The 21765-nt window shown below is 50.0% G+C and overlaps 2 protein-coding genes across 4 annotated transcripts in view; one reads left to right on the top strand and one right to left on the bottom strand.

The window, feature by feature from the left end:
- The window catches only part of Nat10 (N-acetyltransferase 10), a 42879-nt gene extending 34507 nt beyond the window's left edge, over positions 1–8372 (top strand). For all 3 annotated transcript variants that reach the window (XM_040745936.1, XM_040745937.1, XM_040745938.1), the window contains exons 24-29: positions 4154–4326; positions 4790–4909; positions 5256–5354; positions 5843–5916; positions 6807–6890; positions 7706–8372. In XM_040745936.1, coding sequence (XP_040601870.1) covers positions 4154–4326; positions 4790–4909; positions 5256–5354; positions 5843–5916; positions 6807–6890; positions 7706–7814 — 659 coding nt within the window. In that variant the 3' untranslated portion in view covers positions 7815–8372. The remainder of the gene's footprint in view (positions 1–4153; positions 4327–4789; positions 4910–5255; positions 5355–5842; positions 5917–6806; positions 6891–7705) is intronic.
- A 3710-nt stretch (positions 8373–12082) lies between these two features.
- Positions 12083–21765, bottom strand: part of Abtb2 (ankyrin repeat and BTB domain containing 2) — a 167069-nt gene continuing 157386 nt past the window's right edge. The window contains exons 10-17 of the mRNA XM_005064848.4: positions 21177–21403; positions 19901–20079; positions 19396–19501; positions 19110–19212; positions 18176–18266; positions 14961–15029; positions 14396–14509; positions 12083–13356 (exon numbers count right to left, since the gene is read on the bottom strand). Coding sequence (XP_005064905.1) covers positions 13159–13356; positions 14396–14509; positions 14961–15029; positions 18176–18266; positions 19110–19212; positions 19396–19501; positions 19901–20079; positions 21177–21403 — 1087 coding nt within the window. The 3' untranslated portion in view covers positions 12083–13158. The remainder of the gene's footprint in view (positions 13357–14395; positions 14510–14960; positions 15030–18175; positions 18267–19109; positions 19213–19395; positions 19502–19900; positions 20080–21176; positions 21404–21765) is intronic.

The raw sequence follows: 21765 nt of genomic DNA, 5'->3' as shown, positions 1-21765 counted from the left end.
ATTTAGTTTGATGTTGGCTGTTGGTTTACTGTATATAGCTTTTATTATGTTTAAGTATGTCCCTGTTATCCCAGATCTCTCCAAGACCTTTATCATGAAGGGGTGTTGGATTTTGTCAAAGGCTTTTTCAGCATCTAGTGAGATGATCATGTGATTTTTGTTTTTCAGCTTGTTTATATGGTGGATTACGTTGATGGATTTTCGTATGTTGAACCATCCCTGCATTCCTGGGATGAAACCTACTTGATCGTGGTGAATGATTGTTTTGATGTGTTCTTGGATCCGATTTGCCAGTATTTTATTGAGTATTTTTGCATCAATGTTCATGAGGGATATTGGTCTGAAGTTCTCTTTCTTAGTTGTATCTTTGTGTGGCTTGGGGATCAAGGTTATTGAAGCCTCATAGAAAGAGTTTGGCAAAGACCCTTCTGCTTCTATTGTGTGGAACACTTTGAGAAGAATTGGTATAAGCTGTTCTTTGAATTTCTGGTAGAATTCTGCACTGAGGCCATCTGGACCTGGGCTTTTTTTGGTTGGGAGACTTTTGATGACAGCTTCTATTTCCATAGGGGTTATAGGTCTATTTAAATTGCTTATCTGTTCTTGATTTAGTTTTGGCAATTGATAGCTGTCCAGGAAGTCATCCATTTCCTTTAAATTTTCGAATTTTGTGGAGTACAGGTTTTCAAAGTATGACCTAATGATTCTCTGGATTTCCTCAGAGTCTGTTGTTATGTCCCCCTTTTCATTTCTAATTTTGTTAATTTGCGTGTTCACTCTCTGCTGTTTGGTAAGTTTGGACAAAGGTTTGTCTATCTTGTTGATTTTCTCAAAGAACCAACTCTTCGTTGCGTTGATTCTTTGTATTGTTTTCCTGGTTTCTACTTTATTGATTTCAGCCCTCAATTTGATTATTTCCTGGCGTCTACTCCTCCTGGGGGAGTGTGCTTCTTTGTGTTCTAGAGCTTTCAGCTGTGATGTTAATTCTCTGGTATAACTGTTCTCCTGTTTCTTCATGTGAGCATTTAGCGCTATGAACTTCCCCGTAGCACTGCTTTCAAAGTGTCCCATAGGTTTGGGTATGTTGTGTCTTCATTCTCATTGAATTCGAGGAAGTCTTTAATTTCTTTTTTTATTTCCTCTTTGACCCAGGGATGGTGCAGTTGAGCATTATTCAATTTCCATGAGTTTGTAGGTTTTCTGCAATTTGTGTTGTTGTTGAATTCTAATTTTAAAGCATGGTGGTCTGATAAGATGCATGGAGTTATTCCAATTTTTTTGTAGCTGCTGAGGTTTGATATGTTGCCAAGTATGTGGTCGATTTTTGAGAAGGTTCCATGTGGTGGTGAGAAGAAGGTATATTCTTTTTTATGTGGATGAAATGTTCTATAGATATCTGTTAATCCCAGTTGGGTCATTACTTCTATTAGCCCTTTTGCTTCTTTGTTGAGTTTCTGTTTGGTATTCCTGTCTAGTGGTGAGAGTGGTGTGTTGAAATCTCCCACTATAACTGTGTGGGGCTTTAGATGAGATTTAAGTTCTAATAATGTTTTTTAACGAATGTGGATGCCTTTGTATTTGGGGCATAGATGTTCAGAATAGACACTTCCTCTTGGTGGGTTTCACCTGTGATGAGTATGTAATGACCTCCTTCATCTCTTTTGATTGATTTTATTTTAAAGTCTAGTTTGTTAGATATTAGGATTGCTACCCCGGCTTGTTTCTTGGGTCCATTCGATTGAAAAATTTTTCCCAACCTTTAATTCTCAGGTAATGTCTGTCTTTAAGGGTGAGGTGTGTTTCCTGTATGCAGCAGAAGGAAGGGTTCTGTCTTCGAATCCAATCTGCTAGTCTGTGTCTTTTTATGGGTGAGTTAAGGCCATTAATATTGAGGATATTAATGACCAATGATTGCTCATCCTTCTTCGATTTGCGATGGTTGTTGTTGGTGGAATTATGTGTGGAATTTCACCCCTTTGTTCTTTTGGCTGTTGGTAGAGAGAGATTCTCTAATGCTTATGTTTTTCTGGTTGTAGTTAGCTTCCTTGGGTTGGAGTTTTCCTTCCAAAATTTTCTGTAGGGCTGGGTTAGTGGACACATATTGCTTGAATCTAGTTTTGTCATGGAATATCTTGTTTTCTCCGTCTATAGTGATTGAGAGCTTTGCCGGGTATAGTAGTCTGGGCTGGCATCCGTGGTCTCTTAGTGTAGGTAGAATATCTATCCAGGACCTTCTGGCTTTCAGCGTTTCCATGGAGAAATCAGGTGTAATTCTGATAGGTCTGCCTTTATATGTTACTTGACCTTTTTCCTTAGCTGCTCTTAATATTCTTTCTTTATTCTGTATGTTTGGGGTCTTGATTATTATGTGGCGAGGGGATTTTTTTTGTGGTCCACTCTATTTGGTGTTCTGTAGGCTTCTTGTACCTTCATTGGCATGTCTTTCTTAAGGTTGGGAAAGTTTTCTTCTATGATTTTGTTGAATATGCCTTCTGCCCCTTTGAGCTGGATTTCTTCTCCTTCTTCTATACCTATTATTCTTAGGTTTGGTCTTTTCATGGTGTCCCATATTTCCTGGATGTTTTGTGTTAAGGATTTGTTGGATTTAAGGTTTTCTTTGGTTGATAAATCCATTTCTCCTAGCGTATCTTCAACACTTGAGATTCTCTCTTCCATCTCTTCTATTCTGTTGGTAATGCTTGTATTGGTAGTGCCTGTCTGTTTGTCCAGCTTTTCTATTTTCTGCCTTTCTTCAGATTGTGTTTTTTTTTAATGACTCTATTTCAGTTTTCAACCCTTGCAGTGTTTGCATTGCTTCTTGCAATTTTCTGTTTATCTGTTCGTCCGTTTGTTGCCTTTTATGAATTTTTTGGTTTGTTCTTTCTTCCATTTCTTGCATTTTTTGGTTTGTTTTTTGTTCCATTTCTCGCATTTTGTGCTTTGTTTCTTCTTCCATTTCCTGCCTTTTTTGGTTTGTTTCTTCTTCCATTTTTTTCATTTTTTGCTTTGTTTTTTTCTACCATTTCTTGCATTTTTTGCTTTGTTTCTTCTTCCATTTCCTGCCTTTTTTGGTATGATTCTTCTTCCAATTCTTGCATTTTTTGCTTTGTTTTTTCTTCCATTTCTTGCATTTTTTGCTTCATTTCTTCTTCCATTTTCTGCCTTTTTTGGTTTGTTTTTTCTTCCAATTCTTGCATTTTTTGGTTTGTTTTTCTTCCATTTCTTTGAGGGATTTTCCAATATCCTCTTTTAGGGCCTCTATCATTTTCATGAAAGTACTTTTAAGGTCGTTCTCTTCTGCTTTGTCCGCATTGGAATGTTGGGGTCTTGCTGGTGTGGAGTCTCTAGAATCTGGCGGTGTCATATTTGTTTTTCTGTTGCTGACTGTGTTTTTGTATTGTCTCTTTCCCATCTCTTCTTCTAGTGGGTGCAAAAAGAGCCCCTTACTGGTCTGGGGACCAGAGTTTCCTTTTGGTGGGTGCTAGCAAGTCCAATAATCTGGTGGTTCTTCTATTCCTTGTCCGAATGCTGGTCCCGTGGGTGGAGAAGAAGAACAGGAATCTGGGGCGCTTATCCTCTTACCTGGTCCCCTGGACCCTATGCTGGGTCCTGTTGTACTTGATCCAGAACAGCTACTCCCCTGGTCTCCCTGGGTCCTCTGGTTTCCTGGTCTCGTTGGTGGGAGAGAAGACCTGGGGTCTGGGTGCTTGGCTCCCGCCGGGATTGGGAGCTCTGTGCAGGTCCCAGGCGATCTGCAGGCACTGGAGCACAGGCCGGGAAGCCGGCCTGTTTACCTGATGCTGCTGGAAGAACCGCCGCTTCCCTGGACTCCCAGCCTCCTCTCTCAGGACTGTTTTGATGGCAAGATATTTCAACAAATTATCTTTAGAGATTTGTGAGCAGACTGTTTTGTTGGCGTGTGTGCAGCTGCGTCACATGTGTGCCCGGTGCCTGTAGAGGTCAGAAGAGGGCCCAGCAGTTAGGGATGGTTGTAAAGTTCTATGTGGGCCCTGGGTCCTCTGCAAGAGCAACACGTGCATGCTCTTAACTGCCGAGACACCTGCCCAGCCCCTTCCTGGGTGACTGTGTGTTGGGTGCTGTCCTGTGAGGGCTGCAGACTGCCCTGACTCTGTGGCTCTTGTTGCATGTGCAGCCCTAGGCCGGGAGCACCTGGAGGCGCTTTTCCTCCCCTATGACCTGAAGCGGCTGGAGATGTACTCTCGGAACATGGTTGATTATCATCTCATCATGGACCTTATCCCAGCCATTTCCCGCTTGTACTTCCTGAACCAGCTAGGGGACCTGGCCATGTCGGCTGCCCAGTCAGTAGGTCACCTGGGACTTCATGGGGAGAAGGGAGGAAGTGGAGTTGTTGGTGGCTGGGCCATTAGAAGTAGCTTTGTGCCTTTAGCACGGCAGAGCTGATGGGTGGTCCCTTCTCCCTCTGCAGGCTGAGGTGATAATGTAGCTGCCCTTAGCAAGCAGCTTGCTACACTTGGAGGGCATACTCTCCTGACCCCACTTGCTGCCTTAGCAGAAGCCCAGACTACCCTGGACTCAGGATGCATTTGTGAAGTGGTGTTTGTCAGGACAGTGTGAGCTAGAGTGCATTTCAGGAAGGAGTGTTTCTTGGTGCCTTAGTAACAGGATGGAGGAGAAGAGACCAAATAAACACCACTGCTCTGATCCTGCCAGATAGCTTCATCAAAAGAAGCAGGTCCATTTTCAGGGCTGTTTTCATGGAAAGAACTGTCTTCAAAGCCACTCCAGTTGGTTCTCCTTCCTCCAGGCTCTTCTCTTGGGAATTGGCCTGCAGCACAAGTCTGTGGACCAGCTGGAAAAGGAGATTGAGCTACCTTCAGGCCAGTTGATGGGGCTTTTCAACCGCATCATCCGCAAAGTGGTGAAGGTAACCTTGGCCCAGTGTTCTCTTTCCACTAAACAAGTACTAGAAGTTAGACGTATATTTGCTGCAGATCTACACACACACACACCCCCCCCACACACACACAGACACGGGTGGGTTTGGAGTGTCAGCCAGTGTCTGTGAAGGGCTGAGTCCTTCATAGAGACCCCACTGTTGCAGTTTGGTATATCTGCAGCCTGTTTCTACACTAGTAATGTGAACATCTCTGTTTCTAAGGTGTGGAGCTTTGCTTTGAATGTTTTCATTAAGCTATTAAATGCCTTAGTGAAGAGTGAGTGACCGACCCTGCTGCTTCTGCACCTTTTCTTTCTTCATGTTGTCTTTGTAGCTGTTTAATGATGTTCAGGAAAAGGCCATTGAGGAACAGATGGTGACAGTGAAGGATGTGGTCATGGAGCCCACAATGAAGACTCTGAGTGATGACCTGGTACGTTCCTGCTGAAGGCTGTGTTCCCTGTGGCTTCAAATGTAGAGTGTCCTCTTCCACTGCTCCAAACTGCCCTGCAGGCTGCAGGTGCTGGTGCGTGCTGCCGTCCAAACAGCTTGAGCTGCTGTGTCAGCCTGGGATACAGAACAGACTTTCTCACAGTAAACAGCTAAAAGAGCTGGTGTTTTGCACTAGTTTAGCGAAGTGGCATTCTGTGGGCCTAAGCCAGTGTGGCTCTCACTTCGTGCCTCCCCCTGAGAGTGTGAGTGTGGGACTTGAGTGGTTATTAGTGCAGACGTTGGTTACCTTTCCGATACTTTTCCAAATGCGTCCTTCGTGGGTGGGCATACTGGAAACTGTGAGGGCTGCTTGGAGTGTTCTGAAGATACCTCCCAGGGAAGGTGCCTCCTTGTCCCAGCCTGCTTCCCCTCCTCCTGGGCCATGTGACCTTGTTGTCTCTGACCCCTCTCTCTGGCTGTGGCTCACAGGATGAAGCGGCAAAGGAGTTCCAGGAGAAGCACAAGCAGGATGTGGGGAAGCTGAAGGACATGGACTTCTCTCAGTAAGGCCCTCCCGCTCACAGGAAATCCAGACCTCTTCCCTGCCTCCAGGGCCTGCAGCCTGCCGTAGGAGTCTCCTACACCACGCCCTCCATGCTCAGGGGCTCTTCCAGGAGTGCCGCAGCTGGAGGGCTCGCAGGCAGTCTCTATTGATTTGCCTGGATCCTAGAGTTGTACTCTCTTGATCACATGGGTTTGTGTTTCTCCTCCGACCCCTCCAGGAAGGGGATGTTGAGCGGAACATCCACCTTGGATAGCCCCTTCTCCATATTTGACTTTTGCCTGTGAGGTTTTGAAAACTGTTTGAAAAAAGGGTTCTACCACCGGAGCTCCCTGCTCAAGAACCCTTCTCAAGGCCTGGCGGTTCTTTGAGCTTTGAGATGTTTCCTCTCCACCCCACAAGGACTGACAGATCTGACAGTCTGGCGCCTCAGGCCTTGCCCCATAACTCTAGGCCAGGAGCCCCTCAACTTGTCTACAGCCAGATCATTGGTGATGCTGGAGATCGGGCAGGTGGGGGCAGCCATGTCAAGGGATCAGACTCATTTTTGCTTGATGTGTCCGTACCGCTTCATCTGCGAGAAGTCAGCTGTTGCAGGGTAGACAGGTGGAGGCCTGACAGGGCAGGGGCTGTGGGCGAGTGAGGACAGTGACGGCAGGGGCAATGACAAAAGTTAGCTATGGCAAGACTGCGTTTTCACTGCCCCCGATGCCCCTGTCCCCAACCTTCATGTGACTCGGCCTGGCCATGTGCCTGTCCCCTTCTCTGCAGTGTTCGTGCTAGCGTAGCTCTTCCCGCGTCTCCTGTAGGAAGTGCCTGGTGTGGGCAACTTTCACATTTTCTTGTAAGTAGTCTCTTTTCTGACGGGCCGTGGATTCCCCTCTTTTTCAGGTACGTAATCCGTGGGGATGACGAAGAGTGGAACGACGTTTTGAGCAAAGCTGGACAGAACGCCTCCATCGTTAGCTTGAAAAGGTAAGGGCCTGTGATGTCCCACACACGTCCAGTAGGTCCAGTTTGAAAAGGTAAGGGCCTGTTATGTCCCACACATGTCCAGTAGGCTCTGTAGCTTTTCCTGGGAAGCCCGAGGTGGGAGCAAATGCTGAGGGAGGTGTCCTGGTTCCCTCCTTCCTCCAAGTTCTCCAGGGCCACCTTAGTGGCACATCTGCAAACCAGGCAGCATCGTAGGCTCGGATCTCCTCTTTCCTGTACTCACCACAGGCCAGGCCTGAGCTTTTGGAGCCAGCCTGAGAGAGCAGGCCTGCTGCGGTGGCCTGCTGTGCATAAGCCTTGGAAGAGTTGGCACCGCTGCTGCTTTTCAGCCAGTGAGGACAGGGCCAGCCAGAGTTGGGTCAGGGCTGTCCATGGCAGCCCTGTCACTTGAGTCACCTCATTGTCCTTCTTCTAGGCCTGTGGGTCTCAGAATCTGGGTCTTAAGAGTTCTTTCCTTTTTGTTGCTACTTCCCATAAGCAAAATTAAAAACCGAGAAACTGAAAAAATTTGTTTGAAATGAATAGTATGAGTTTGGATTTAAGCTTTTGGCTGTGGTTTTGAGATGTTGGGATGGAAGACATTTAGTGCTCTGATGCTGCCCTTAGTTAGGGCGGCCCTTGGGATTTGGTCCCAGCCCTGCATGAAGCCTGTTCTATCCCTGGAGGTGTGCAGGGAATGTGTCTGGGTGTCAGGTTTGGGGCGAGGGTCACTTTGTAGACAGCAGCCTGTGGTGTTGCAGATCTGTGCCATCAATGCTTTTTGTTTCTGTTCCTGGTGGTGTGGGTTTTTCCTCCAGTGACAAGAAAAGGAAGTTGGAAACAAAACAAGAACCCAAACAGACCAAGAAGTTGAAGAAGAGAGAGATGAACAAGAGAAAGGATGCGAAACTGAAACGGCAGAAGTAGTGACGCCGTGGAGATGCCACTGTGAGCCGTGTTGGCCTGGGGCCGGGCAGCAGTGTGGGCAGTAACAGTAGCGGGTGTTCAGCAGAGTAAGGCCTGCCCGTCATCCATCTGTGCCCTCCATCCGGGGCGAAGACTCCCAGTCTGCTTAGAACGTGGTGACTTAGTGGGCAGGGAAAGCTCTGGCATTGCCAAAGGACTTGTCACTCTACCCGGAGCCATGGTTGTACTCTTTCACTTAGGGATGCTGCACTGGTTCCTGGCCTTCTGGACCCCCTAGTACACAGCTTCCGTGTGGAGTGCTGTGTCACTGCAGACTTGGCCCAGGTCCCTTCTGCTCCATTCCTGACTGCAGCAGGTCAGCTGTCCTCAGTGTCCCAGGAAGGCCTGAGTCTTAGGTAGGCTGCAGAGTCTATGCCCCTCAATGCCTTTTGGTTGCCTCTTCATTTGGGAGAAACTGTCAGGAAAGATTCTTGCTAGCAGAAGTGAAGGGAGGGTTAGAGTATCTATTTGTAATAAATGACATCATAGGCCATTTGCCTGTGATGCTTATAAAATCCACATCTATGGAAGTTGCATGTTTCCTTGTTCTGGTGAGTTTCTGTAGCTCAAAAGTGGAGGCCTAGGGATCAAGACCATGGGTGTGCTGTGTAGCTAGAGTTCAGCCTAGGTACCTGCGAGAGATGTGGCAGGTACCCAATGGCATTGTAATCACCTTCAAAGTTAGCTGGCTCCTGCTGGGTTCTACCACTCATTCTGTTCATTAGAGACAGAAATTACCTGGTGGCTTCACACATGCCCTGGCCCCCATGTTTAATGGTGTCGGTACCAATTGTTCAGTACTAGTTGGCAGAAGTCTAATAGACAAGGAAGGAAGGAAACTTCTAGACCAACAGGTGATGAACATGTGGCTTACTCTGTGACAGAAGCTCTGTGCCCACCCGAGGACTGCACCCCTACTCCTGGTCTGCAGGGGAGCTTGCCGAGGAACCAGGGAAGGGGTCTTTTTCAGTTTTCTTGGGCAACCTCCCCAGCCTGCTGTTCGGGGAAGATTTGGGAACATGGTCAGAAACCAGAATGCAGGTGCTAGCTGAGAAGAGTTGGATAGCTTGCACACCACACCCCTAAAACTGTCCACTAGTTCTGTCCAGGCTGCAAAGCAAGGGTTGTAAGGCTGGGCCCATGTGACATGCTTGGACATGGCTCTTCCCTGAGGCTCTTTGAGATCTTGGGCACTGTGTGGTTCAGTCTCCATGGGGAACAGTTAAGAGGTAATGTGCTAGCTGGGCATTGGTGGCGGACACCTTTAATCCCAGCACTCAGGAGGCAGAGGCAGGTGGATCTCTTGAGTTTGAGGATAGCCTGGTCTATAGAGTGAGTTCCTGGGCGGGTTCCAAGCTGCAGAGAAACCCTGTCTCGAAAGAAGAGGTAATGTGATTATAAGGGCTTTAGTGGGTTAACTTGAGAACTTGAGAGCAGACCTATTATAAAAGCCTGCTATGCCTTAGATGAGCCTTCTTGTCACATATGGGGAAACCACCCTGCGTAAAGAGCCACTACAAACAAAGCCCTCATCAGATTCTGCCACTCAGTCTCGACTTGGCAGTTTCCAGAATCTCTCTACCCTCTCTCTGTGTGTGTCCTGGTTTCTTAGACAGGGCTTCTCTATATAGCTCTGTCTTTCCTGGATCTCACTCTGTAGACCAGGCTGGCCTCAAAATCAAGAGATCCACCTGCATCTGCCTCCCCAGTGAAATTTTCTTTATAAACTATTCAGCCTTAGACATTCTGTTACAACAAAATGACATGTGGCTTCACCTCACTCCATGTCCAAGTGGGTCACAGTTGAGTGGTGGTGATGGCAGTCCCATTCCAGTCATGAGGAACAGTGGGTTGGGGGGGAATTGCTTAGAACAATGGGCCCAGTCTGCGTTCTGGTTGCTCCCCAGGTCTAACCAGGGGAGCTGCTTTGAGGTGATGGAATGACTGGCCATATTCCAAAACAAGCCTGAGCTAACCAGAGACACGTGGCCGGTGCAGCCTGTGCCTTGCAGCTAGAGGTGCCCAGCACTAGGTAATTAATTGTCTTGGGCACGGTGCTTCTCAACTTGACCAGGGTGGCTTCTCGGGACACAAAAGGAAAGAAATGCCTCCACCCGCTTGCTGTGTGCAGTCAAGGTCCTTTTCAACGCCTGCGTCCTAAGCAGGTCTGGCATCTCGTCTCTTTCAAACCTGGAAGGGCATACCTCCTTCAGACCTCACCATCTGGCCCCCAGCAGAATGACATCTGTAAAGCTCTTTTCTCTCACGAGTGGCACCTCCATGTGAAGTCAGATGGTCCAGCTCTGCATGTGTCACAGGATGGGAAAGGGGCTGATAAGATTTGAACAAAGAGAGGGTTCCTTCCTTATCGCCCCACCTCTAAGCTATAAGGGGCAGATGCCAGCCCGTGATACTGTTTCCACTGCTCATCTGGACCTGACAATCCCAGAGGATGCTGGAGTGACAGAGGGGTATGTGTACTTGTGCTGAGGCTAGGAGAAGGGGGCAGGAGGTAAATGACAGTCACCCTGGGAAAATGTAGGCTCATCTAAAGCATCACAACCTAGCAGCATGTGTGGGCCTGGAGAGGGTTTGGGTCTAGAAGGCCTTTTGAGTCTGAGTGGTGATCTCAGGCTACAGGGAAGGGCTTGCCTTGGATTCTATAAACAACTGCTTACTCTCAGATTGTGCAAAGGGAACTTTCTGACTCGCCAGCCCTTCATCTGCACAGGGGACTCCTACGAAGGAAGGAACCCAGCTTATTACAGAAAGCACAGCATCAGGAGAGAGACTGGAGCCTGGGAAGACCAGAAGCCTTGACTCTTAGTGTTTGCCTTGGTGGCCCAGGATTGGCCCCGGGTGGCTTCTGTGTCGGTATAGGGGTCTCAGGCACCTGCTGCACACATACTGCTACGTCTGCTGTCCCAGGGTATGTTGCTGATACACCCAGCTCTGGTGACCCAAGGACTGCTTCTTCCTGTCTAGCTGCTAGTAGTGAGAAGCTGACAGAGGAGTTGTTCTTATGATGTTGAGTAGCTGCCCTGGGGTAAGTGATTACATACTCCTGTTGCTGTTTTAGATCTACGAAGAGTGAACTTGTTCTCCTACAAAAATGTGTGTGTGAACAAGTGTAAACATACCTGTAAGTGTGTGCAGGCCAGAGTATGTTGGGTGTCCACTTTTTCCCTTGAGAGGAGGTCTCTTACTGAACCTGGAGCTAGGCTGCCAGCCAGCAAGCCCCAGTGATCCTATTTCTGGCCTCCACAGTACTGGAGGTTACAGGGGTGCACGTGGCTACACCCAATTTTTTACACAGGTGCTAGGAGTTGGGCTCAGACTTCCACAGCAAGTGTCCCATTGAGCTATTTCCAGCTCCAGTAATACTTTTTAAAATGATTATTTTAAATACTCATTTAAAAGGGTGCCTGTTACATTTAATCCTCCTAACACCTGTGCAGAGGAACTGTTTGGATCCAGATTGTAAGCACACCTGTCTTTTCAGCTGGGAACAGCTCTGCTGGAGGTGGAGTGGTCAAACAGACCCAGGAGGAAGGACACTCCAGACCTCATGCTCCTTCACAGGTTGTACCAAGGACAGCATCTCCTTCCTGTGGCCCCCAGAGGGCACTGTGGTGCACCTGTACAAGCTGCCCTCACTGCAGAGTCCTAGACTGAGCCTCAAGTCATTCTGCCTGGCCTCCACCTCTTTCCTGGGACTAGTTCCTGGGGTCTCTGTCTTCTTCCAGTTAGAATTTCAGGATGCTACTAAGCAGTAGCCCCTTGGGTTCAGTTCCCAGTGATCTTAACAAGAAGTGGGGGTGGGTGGTATATTCCTAGCCCAGGCTGGCCTTGAATTCCTGATCCTGCCTCTACCAGGTGCTTTTCAGACCATGCAGGTCTGCAGGCACTTAAGTAGCTTCCTCATCTCATCCTCTTTATGGAGGGGCCTGGGCCAGAAGGCCAGGAAAAGCCACAGATGGGTTTCCCCAGTCTCAGTCCTGTTCTAGCGCAATGACACAAATTTTCATCTGCCTCATTTCCCAAGTGAATAAATCTAAGGACAGTCAGACTGAGCACCTGGGCAGGTGAGTGGATGGCTACATGCTAGCTCTGTTGTAGGGTCTTTCTGCCCAGAGGCACAGACTCGGCTCTAGGTTCCCCCATGGTCCAATGGGACTCCTCTCCAGCTCTGAAGTCTAGGCAGTCTTACCAGGAGCAGGTGCCAAGGCCATTGTTAATGAGTGTTTATTGTTGATAAAACCATAGTACATTTACAGTAAGTGACAACATTAAGGTATAGTTACAGTATCATACAATATTACAGCAATAAAATATCACTCATTCTTTTGTACATCCAGCACAAGCAGCCGAGCTGAAAATATTTTCCAGGATTGCAAGCCCCAGGGGCTTCTGATGAATAAATAGTTTTTAAGGTAGCTGTTCTCGATGCTGTCCCAGCGTCTGTCCATAAACAGGCCAGAGGATGGGAAGCCAAGATTGGGGGGGTGGGAAACACCCCTTCTCTTCCACCAAGGCCCTGTCCTTCATGTCCAAGAGTCACAGATCCCAGTGAGAAGTGTGCTCTTGTACTCCAGTCCTGAGTGTAAGGAAGCTTGCACTTGAGAGGCCACCGAAGCACTGCTGCCTGAGTCTCCAGACACCCTAGAGCCTACCTCTTCACTTTGGCTGCCAGCTGTAGCAGCAGGAGCTGAGGTCCTCGTGTTCCTGTACCGTACCCCGTCACACCCTCAACTCAGAAGCTCCAAATTCAGACTCCAACTTAGTAGTCTTGCAGGAGGTTCACTAAAGGCCCAGTCTTCACAGACGGGCCACCCGCCCTTTCAAAGGCACAGCTTAGGGGACAGATTTGGAGAGCCTTTCCTTTGTGTGGCATTTAGGGAAAGATACCAGCTATTGCATTTAGTGGCCTGGGGCTCGGGATAACATCACCCATTCCTAAGAATGTCCATGCTCCTCACAACCCTGGCCAGGTAGATGGTAGAGCTGGAGCTGGGGTGGATCAGCTTGCTGCTGAACCACTGCGGAAGAGGACACAAGGTAGCCCTCAAGGTGCAAACGATGTCACACTGCCTTGGCAGTTACTGATTGAGCGACTGTCAAGTGGGCTGTCTGCCCACTCCAGGATCAGTCAACACCACCGAGGGTTATCTGGGGGAAGAGCAGGAAGTATCCCACATGCCTAGCTCCAAAGGGCCTATAGGCCTCCCTCACTGAGGGTGTCAGTGGTGGCTGTGTCCTGGCCTTAGCAGACTGTTGCACACCTGCAGTCACCCTCCTCTCTGCCTCACACCCGGGAGGTGACGTAGACAGAATGTACTCTCTCAGCCAGGGTGCTCTGCAGGTCCTGCAGTGGATCCAGGCCCTGGACTTTGCTGCTTCGGCCATAGATGAGCTGCCGGAAGGCATCCTGCTCCAGCAGGGCCTTCATGTGCTTGAGGAAGAAACCCTCACAGAATAGGGCCAGCTCCGGGGCGTTGTGGATCTGTGGTAGGGAGAGAAATGAGGCCCATGTCTTTATATACTACTCCCAACCTTCAGATGTCCCTATCTGCCTTTGGAGGTCACCTTCCCTCCTGGGAGTGCCTGGTTCAAGCTGCCTTTTCCGTACCTGTGTCACAGATGACACCTTTATTGGACAGCTCCTTTCTAAGGGTAGTGACTGCACTGTCCAGCATGAGGTCACAGGAGTGTCATGGGCAGTGCACCAAAGCTGTGCTAATTCAACAAGTGCCAAGCACTGCCTTTGAGTGTGACTCTGAGCATGGGTACTGAGGTCCCTCTCAGGTGTCCTTTGAGTGTGACTCTGAGCATGGGTACTGAGGTCCCTCTCAGGTGTCCTTTGAGTGTGACTCTGAGCATGGGTACTGCGGTCCCTCTCAGGTGTTCTTGGAGTAAACATTCTGGGGCAGGGAGGATAAAATCCAAGGAATCGGTGAGACTACAGATGGACAATAAAAGCTTTCTGAGGCTTAGGGGTACCATCTGATGAAGATACAGGGTTGGTTAGCCTTGGGAAGTGCTTTACAGGAAGATGGAAGGATTGTCATTGCAGTCCTAGGGTAGGAACAGGCTGGGACAGGAAATGAAGGTGATCTTGGGAGTCTTGTCAAGCTTGCTATGGGCTGGCTTCTATTAGTTTGTGAGCAGCCAACCACCTTGGGCCAGCTTAAGTAGGGGTTGAGTGGCTTCATACTTCTGAAAGAAACCTGAGGTTTGCATGGAGAAGACAGGATATGGGAGACTGGAGGATGCACCGCCCAGAACAGAAAGCAGGGTAGGGTAGCACAGTGGGAAGTGAAGAAAGTGGCTGCAAATGTTTCAGGGTAGGTGGCCTAGAGGTAAAGACGGTGCTGAGTCAACTGACTTCTCTGATTCGGGACCTGAGCCAGTGGCAGTGCCACCAGGGACTGGAGCTGGGGCTTTAAACTCCCTCAGCCCTCTGCTGCCCTTCATGAGGTCTGGTCACATGCACTTCCTAGCTGTGCTGTGAAGGGCCCTATAGTGTGGTGGGAAGCCCTTACCTTGGCGTATTTGTAGGTGTTGACTGCGCTCTCCACGCTGAGGGTCTGGGAGCACAGGATCTCACAGTGTCTCTGCAGGGCATCCAGCTGGAACAGGTTGGCCGCTGACAGCAGCTAGTCAGGGGATAAAAGCAGGCAGGCCCCTTGGGATGAGAGCTCCTTCCTAATCCCCAGGACCCAGCCCACATCCAGACAGTCTGAGGAGAAGAGATGGTGGCTTGAAATGGTTCTGTGTCCTCGGCCATCTTGGTACCAGTAGCAGGGATGTGAGAGGTACTGGATGGGTGGCAGATGAGGGTTTCATGTCAGGTGTTTACCTACATGAGCCCGAGCTGTGTGCTTTAGCCACGGGGGAGCAGGAGGCTCAGCCACCATCCTGGGCTAAACCATCCAGCTGTACCTTTCTAACCACAGGCATGGCCAAGAAAGGCTGGGCTTGAGGGTCTGTCCAGTCTCTGGTTTCTGTAAGTGTCCTTACTTCAGGTGGCAGGCCCCCGTGTGTAACATGAGCTTAGGCTGAGAGCTGAAGGTCTGGGGGATTCTGGGCTGCACACCCTGCTCTTACCTGCAGGATGTCAGCCGTGGGGATCTCCATGGACTCTGTTCCTCCATAGTAAAGGTACTGCATCAGCATCTGCGGTGGAAACAGACCTGTGTAAACACCACCGGTGGGTGTGCTGCCAACTCTGTCACCTCGATGCCATGCCATGACAATAAGCTTTCCCCTGAAAGCCCTGTAGCCCAGGAGGGAAGGTGACTTTATGTCTCTCTGGGTTCTGTTCCCTAGCAGGGATTTCCTACACCCCACATTCCACCCCTGCAATGTGCTCATTGCTTTTCAAAATTTACATATGAACCAAGTGCAGGCAGTGGTGGCGCACGCCTTTAGTCCCAGCAATAGGGAGGTAGAGGCACATGGATTTCTGAGCTTGAAGCCAGCCTGGTCTACAGAGTGAGTTCCAGGACAGCCAGGGTTACACAGAGAAATCCTGTCTCAAGAAACCAAAAACAAAAAGTAAATGAGCCAGGTTGCTGGTAATGTCCATAATTCTGAATCCAGGAAGCTTAGCTAGGAGGATTGCTCAAGTTTGAGGCCCACCCTGAGCCACACATACCAGGCCAGACAGGGACAGCCCATCTCAAAGCACAACCAAAGTATAAAGTGAATTCTACAATTGGCCAGGCATGTTGGTACAGGCCTGCAATCCAACACTGAAGGAGGATGGTAAGTTCAAGGCTAGTCTGGTCTACATACATAGTGAGTGACTGTCTCAAAAGCCAAACAAGTCTATGTGGAGCTGAGGGTTGAGTGTACCAGGGACAACTGTTGAAGCAGGTCACATTCTGATATCTTGGCAGATCTCCCCAAGAAAGGAAATGCTCACTTGCTGCCTGGGGCTCTCAGGAAGTGGGTGCTGGGATTCCATGGGTGGGCCCATGAGCGGGCAGCTGTATTGAGTTCTGAGGTTTATATCACAAATACTGCCTTTACACTGGAGCCTGGTGAGGTTCCCAGTTGGAAAAGGAAAACACTTCTCTCTGGTTGGCTGAAGAAACAGCCCCAGCAAGGCGCTGGCAGGCGTGTGAGTAAACAAGGCTCCAGCCGGCACAGTCAGACTCTGTTAGCACCGGCCCTCAGGCTGGAGAGGCACCACATGGTCTAGGAGAGCCTGACAGCATGCCTGCAGCTGGGCCAGGTACTGGCTGGCTCCCATCGGGAAGCCAGGCTCCCATGGCTTCTGCAGTCCCAACTGGAGTCTGCACAGCCTCCACACAGTGGCTCAGTAGTGTGTGTCCCCTGAGTGCTGTGTGTCTCCCCAGCCACCAGGAGTAAGTCTCAGATCTGGGATATGGTCACTCAGCTGGGACAGAGGTAGGGCCTTCTGCTAAGTTTAGTCTCCAGTACTATGAAAAGAAAAATCCCAGTTCCTTACACTGCTACTCTGAGTGCATATATGGAAGCACTTCTGATATGCTGAGTATATAAATAAAGTTAGATAGCCCCAGGGGATCCATGGGTAAGGCAGGCGTCCTGGCCCAGATCTCAAGAACTGGCTAACACTGGGTGAGGAGCTGAGGTCTAACATTTCCAAGGCCTATATGTGCCACCATGTTAGGCCTACTGTCCCCATTTGCCTTATCAGGAGTTGCCAGCCTGTCCTGGCACAGGTGCCCTTCTGTGGCCCCAGGGTGGAGCCCACACAATCCCTGCAGCTCTCTGGGGCCATCCTATATCTGAGCACTGCTCTCCCTCATGTTTCAGTCACATGTAGCTTGCTGGCTACTTGACCAAACAAGCTTCTAGAGCTATCCCTCTTCAGGTCGGGGGGGGAGGGGGAGGGGGCCTTACCACTCAGGTCAGAAGTCCCAGGTCTCAAACACCCCACCCCCAGTCACTGAGTCCCAAGTCCCATCTGTTCTTCCATGTTCTATGACTTTTCATCTAGTAGCTGAGCTCTGTCATTTCCTAGCTGTGCTACCTTGACTAGCTACTAAACCTCTCTGACTCCTCATCTGCCAGGAGGGGCACAGACCTCAGACTATGCTATGAGGAGCAGTGTCTGGTGAGCTAGCGCCTGCTGGTGGGTAAGGGTGCCTGCTCCCATGCCTGGTGACCTGAGTTTAAGATGCAGGATTCATATACACTGGAAGGAGCAAACCCCTACACACAGTGACATGCCTTTCCTCTGCACCCCACACAAAAATAATTTTAAAGAATTAAAATGAAGTGTCAGTGATCGGCCCCACCCTTTACTGGAGCTCCCTGTATCATGGGGCTGATGTTCAAGATTTCCTGCTCTGGCTTTGGGACACTGTATGTACATCTGAGGTCTTGTTAACTGGTTGTTGATACTGTAGCCTGCTTTTCCAGAAATGTCTTCCCCTGTCTTATACTTGCTAACAAGTCACAGCCCTGTCTCACTGATGGTGGCCCCATCGTCTTAATTCCTCTGTACCAGAGTGTCTAATGCCAAACCAGGAACTAAAGAGTAGGTTGAAGAATCAAGCACTGCGTTTTGAGGTCTCATACTAGCCCACTCTGGCCGCGAGCATAGGACACTCCTACTTCAGCCTCTGAGAGCTGGGGCTGTAAGTGCTTGTCACCACACCTCGCCTTAAGTATGGTGGTGGCACAAGGGGCCAGGCATTTTAGATGATGTCTCTCTGTACTGAGTGATGGTGGTAGGGATTCTGTGATCTCTTCCATGAGATATTAATCTGCCCAGGGCAAGCAAGGCAGAGCCCGGCACTACCTACCTGATGCCACTGGGCCTCTGCATAGTCATTGTCTTGAAGGGGATCAGATCTACAGGTCTGAGCACCAATCCCCCAAACACATACACCTGAGGACCAGCAAACCTCATTTTCTGAAAAATATCTTAGCTGAGACCCCAACCAAATCTCCAGACCCTTCTCCAAAGGCCAGACTGGCTCCCCATGCTTTTCCTGTCTGGAGTGGACGGTTGAGGGGCGGGGCAGCCTGCACCTCCACTGCCTAATGGCCCAGGCCACTGCATTTCCTGCAAGCTTTCAGCAGCTCACTACAGAATGAGGGCCTGCACACCGAGGAGACAGCATTCCTTCATCCTTTATGTCTATGTACTGGCTGCCCGGTCTCATGGTGGATCAGTGCAGCTCAGGGAAGACTGGGTGACTCCCTTGTGATCACTGATTTGGTAAATCGCACAGGTCTAGAGGACAGAGTGACTAGATGGAGAAGGCCCGGGATAGGCTGTGCAGAGGGACTTCAATGAGAGTGCAACTCCGAGGCCCGCATACCTGAAAGATGTGGTACTTGATGTCACTGATCTCAATGGTTTTGCTGCTGTCCCCATCTTGCTCTGATTTGTTGGTCATTAAGGTCTTGAACCTGGAACAAGGAGACAAGGTGGGGCTTGAACATGGCCTGATCCTTGCTGTGCCAACAGCACTGTCATTTGAGCAGCTTCTGGGAGATGGGACACTGAAAATGACTGCCATGTTAGCAAACTAAAGTTTGGCAGGTACCATTTTACATCATCCTGGGCTAACAGCTGTCCCTACGACCACTCCCCTGCACAGTGACCTGAAGCCTGTGGTGGGAACGCTGACCTCCATTCCAGAATACTTCTGTGTTCCAACAGTCAGCTGCAGTCACTGAGTAGAAGCAGCCCTCTGAACTCCCCTTGCACACAGGACTCTACTCCTGCGGCAACCAGTCTGGTCCACATCGTACCCCAGGGGCAGGCGGGAGCTCTGTTACCACAGGGCAGACACTATAATGTCCCTCTTGGTCCCCTTTCTCCAGCACTTCTGTCACCTAGTGTGGCTCTTTCTTCCGAAGTAGATGAAATAAGGTTTGGAAGTAAAGAAGTTCTGAGGATGCTCCCAAAACTTACAAAATTCACATTGTCTCCCTAAGGTTATACAAGCTGCAATAATGCCTGGGAAGAAGAGACTGGCCAAGCCAGGCTGGGAATTTCAGAGATGCAGCTTTCATGCTGGGCTGACTCTAAGACATCAGGTTCCTTTAAGTAGCCCCACCCCCAACAAATCACCACCTCACTGGTTTTCTAAGCTAGATGTCGGTGGACTCATTCCATTAGTGTCCTGTCTGGGCTCTCTGGGTGGATATATGCTTGTTTCCATCTCCTCAGGAAGACTCACACAACACACCTCAATGCTGAAAGAACTTAGTGTCCCTGGGGCCGGCACTGCTACCCAGGCTGCCTACCTGTTAGATGCTGTCACCAAAAGGACTTTGTGTGCATAAAACAGCTTTCCTTCCACTAGGAAGGTTACATCTGACATCTCCTTGTTGTTCAGGAAGTGAGGATCTGTGGATAGGAAGACAAAGTGAATGGCAGGGTGTCCATCTCCAAGGCCTCTATGAGGGCTAGGGGCAGGCAAAGGATACAGAGAAGGAATAGAGAAACTGAGACTAGAGCCTTGACCCTTGGAAACAGAGAAGGAGGGAAGAGTAGTACATGGGGACCAGCCCGAGTGGGGTGGGCTCACACCTAGCCTGGCTGGCAGTGTCTTCCGGATCTCTGGGATGCTGGGGATGGGGCTGCTGCCATAGCAGTGTGTGAAGATGGCGGCCAGCTGCTGGAGGACGGAGTCGTTCTGTAGGGAGAGGTGGAAAGGGCTGTCAGCATGTGCACGTGGCTGGCTGGCTGTGGCTACATCAGGCTTGTTTCAAAACTCCAGGCCAGGATCAGAGCAGCCGCTGCTGTTTGTTCCTGCTAGATCTGACTTGGCCAGAACGGACTGTCACTTCATCTGTGATTTCCCAAATGGCTGTTTTGGCTGGGCTCCAGCCCAGACTGCCATGACCTCTGTCTTCTGGCAGCCATGCAGTGCGACTCTGGGTGTTGGGGAGGTGTTTGTCCATGTGTCTGGGGCTGCCTGTGTCTATCCATGTGTGGGAGATGAGATGTTTGGGCATGTAAATTTCTATGATGTCCTAGGATCTGGAACCAGGGCTCTCTGAGCCCCAGGTCAGGGCTGCTGGGTCCCACTCACTTTGCTGGTCTTGAGGATGTCAAACATGAGCTGCAAGCCCTCTGTCACCAGCTCCTCGTTGTATTCCTCCTCCTTGATGGAGCTGAAGTCCCTCAGGAGGCCCTGCACCACTGAGTACCGTGACTGTGAGAAAGAGGTCCGCAAGGACTCTATCCAGATGTGCAGCTTCCAGGGGACACCTGGCCAGAGAGAAAGGTAGCTGTCATCACCTCCCAGCAAAGCGCAGCCTGTAGGCCACGCCTTTCCAGGGTGGGCTCTGCCCCGACGCCCCTCTGAGTGCTGCATGCCCCTCGGCTGAGCTCTGTGGCCAATTCTGGATTTTCCTGTCAGGTCCAGCTGGCAGGCACACAACACTTTGGTTTTCTTCAGATGACATGGGGAAGGCCTTCAGCCAAATTCAGGATTGCTTGTTGGCCCCTAGAATTTATTTGTTGAGAAGAACCCGTTCCAGGGGAATGACCAGATGGACCCAGAAAATATGCAGGGCATTCAAAGACACAAAGCCCGCCTCCAGTATGGACGCTGGAAATAGACTGGGTCCCATATGGAGGAGTTCGCAGCATCTAGCTCACTGGTGTATCTGTGCGTAGTGGGGCATATGAGTGTTTACTGGAGTGAGTCGGGTCACGGGGGCAACTTAAAACTAGTGTGTTAAATGCTTAACAAAACCCAGTTATATCCCAGGACTCTTCGGGCTGCCTCAGCTTTGATGGCCAGTCCCGAGGGCAGTGGTTCTCAACCTGTGGATCACGACTTTTCGGAGGCTGAATGACCCTTTCATAGGGGTCGCCCAAGACCATCGGAAAACACAGACATTATAGTTCACATTATAGTTATGAAGCAGCAGCAAAACTAACGATGGTCGTGGGTTACCACGCCATGAGGAGCTGTATTAAAGGGGCACAGCAGTAGGAAGGTTGAGAACCACTGCTCTAGGGGGCTGGCATCTGGCCCCATGGTTAACACTGTCATGCCTCTAGCTGACAACATCCTGCTCTTAGTTGAGGATCATCAGCCCACAGAGAGGTGGGAAGGGCGACTGGGGGAGATCACATGGCACACAGCTAACTGGATCTGGTTCAACTCTATCCAGCTGACTAGCCTCCCTGGAGGACACAGACGCCACAGGTTCAGATCCCTGGACACATGGAGATCGTTGGAATCTTCAGGGTCCTTGAGGACTCCTGATGTCCCATCAGAAAGGAGAGTGGGCCCAAGAGCAGGAGCTTGGAACCTCGAGAGAGCGGGACAACTGTTTCCACACGCACAGCCTCACCCAGTGCCCTTAGCTCCATGGTGATGTCCAGGTAGCCATGCTCAGCGCTGTAGTACATGGCCTCCTGCAGGGCCTTTGTGCGGGTCCGGCTTAGCCTCACAGGCCCCTCACTGCTGCCCTGGCTCGATGTGTCTCCTTCTTCCACACCCTCAGCCAGGATCTCTTCTAGGGACAGCACATCTGCTTTAGCCTGCTGTGGCTGAGTCAGGAGCTTCCTTAGAACATTCCTGAAGGCCAAGAGACAGCAAGATGAGCCCTGGGGTCCCCAAGATGGATGTACAGTGCCCACCTGAGCTACATTCTAGAACTCTATGAGGCATTACTTCAAGGCAGTTGAGGGCTCTCAGCATTCCCCATCCCCAGACATGGCAAAGCCAAGGACTCTACCCTTCTTCTGTCCTGGAGTGACTGAAGTCATGGCTCTGTACTAGACTATATGATTATAGGCTGTCCTACCTCTCTGAGGCCTAGCTGCCTTGTCACCTTAAGACGGTACCAGGGTCACCCTCTCCTGGGGCTGGTGCCAGTCATCAGATGCATACAGCACGGTACAGCAGCCTGCCCCACAATGGACAAGCCTGCCCCACAA

The sequence above is a fragment of the Mesocricetus auratus genome, unplaced genomic scaffold (assembly GCF_017639785.1).
Source record: "Mesocricetus auratus isolate SY011 unplaced genomic scaffold, BCM_Maur_2.0 Super-Scaffold_100004, whole genome shotgun sequence".
NCBI classification, from domain to species: domain Eukaryota; kingdom Metazoa; phylum Chordata; class Mammalia; order Rodentia; family Cricetidae; genus Mesocricetus; species Mesocricetus auratus.
The sequence above is the reverse complement of the archived record's forward strand: the minus strand, read 5'-3'. Positions and strand labels throughout refer to the sequence as shown.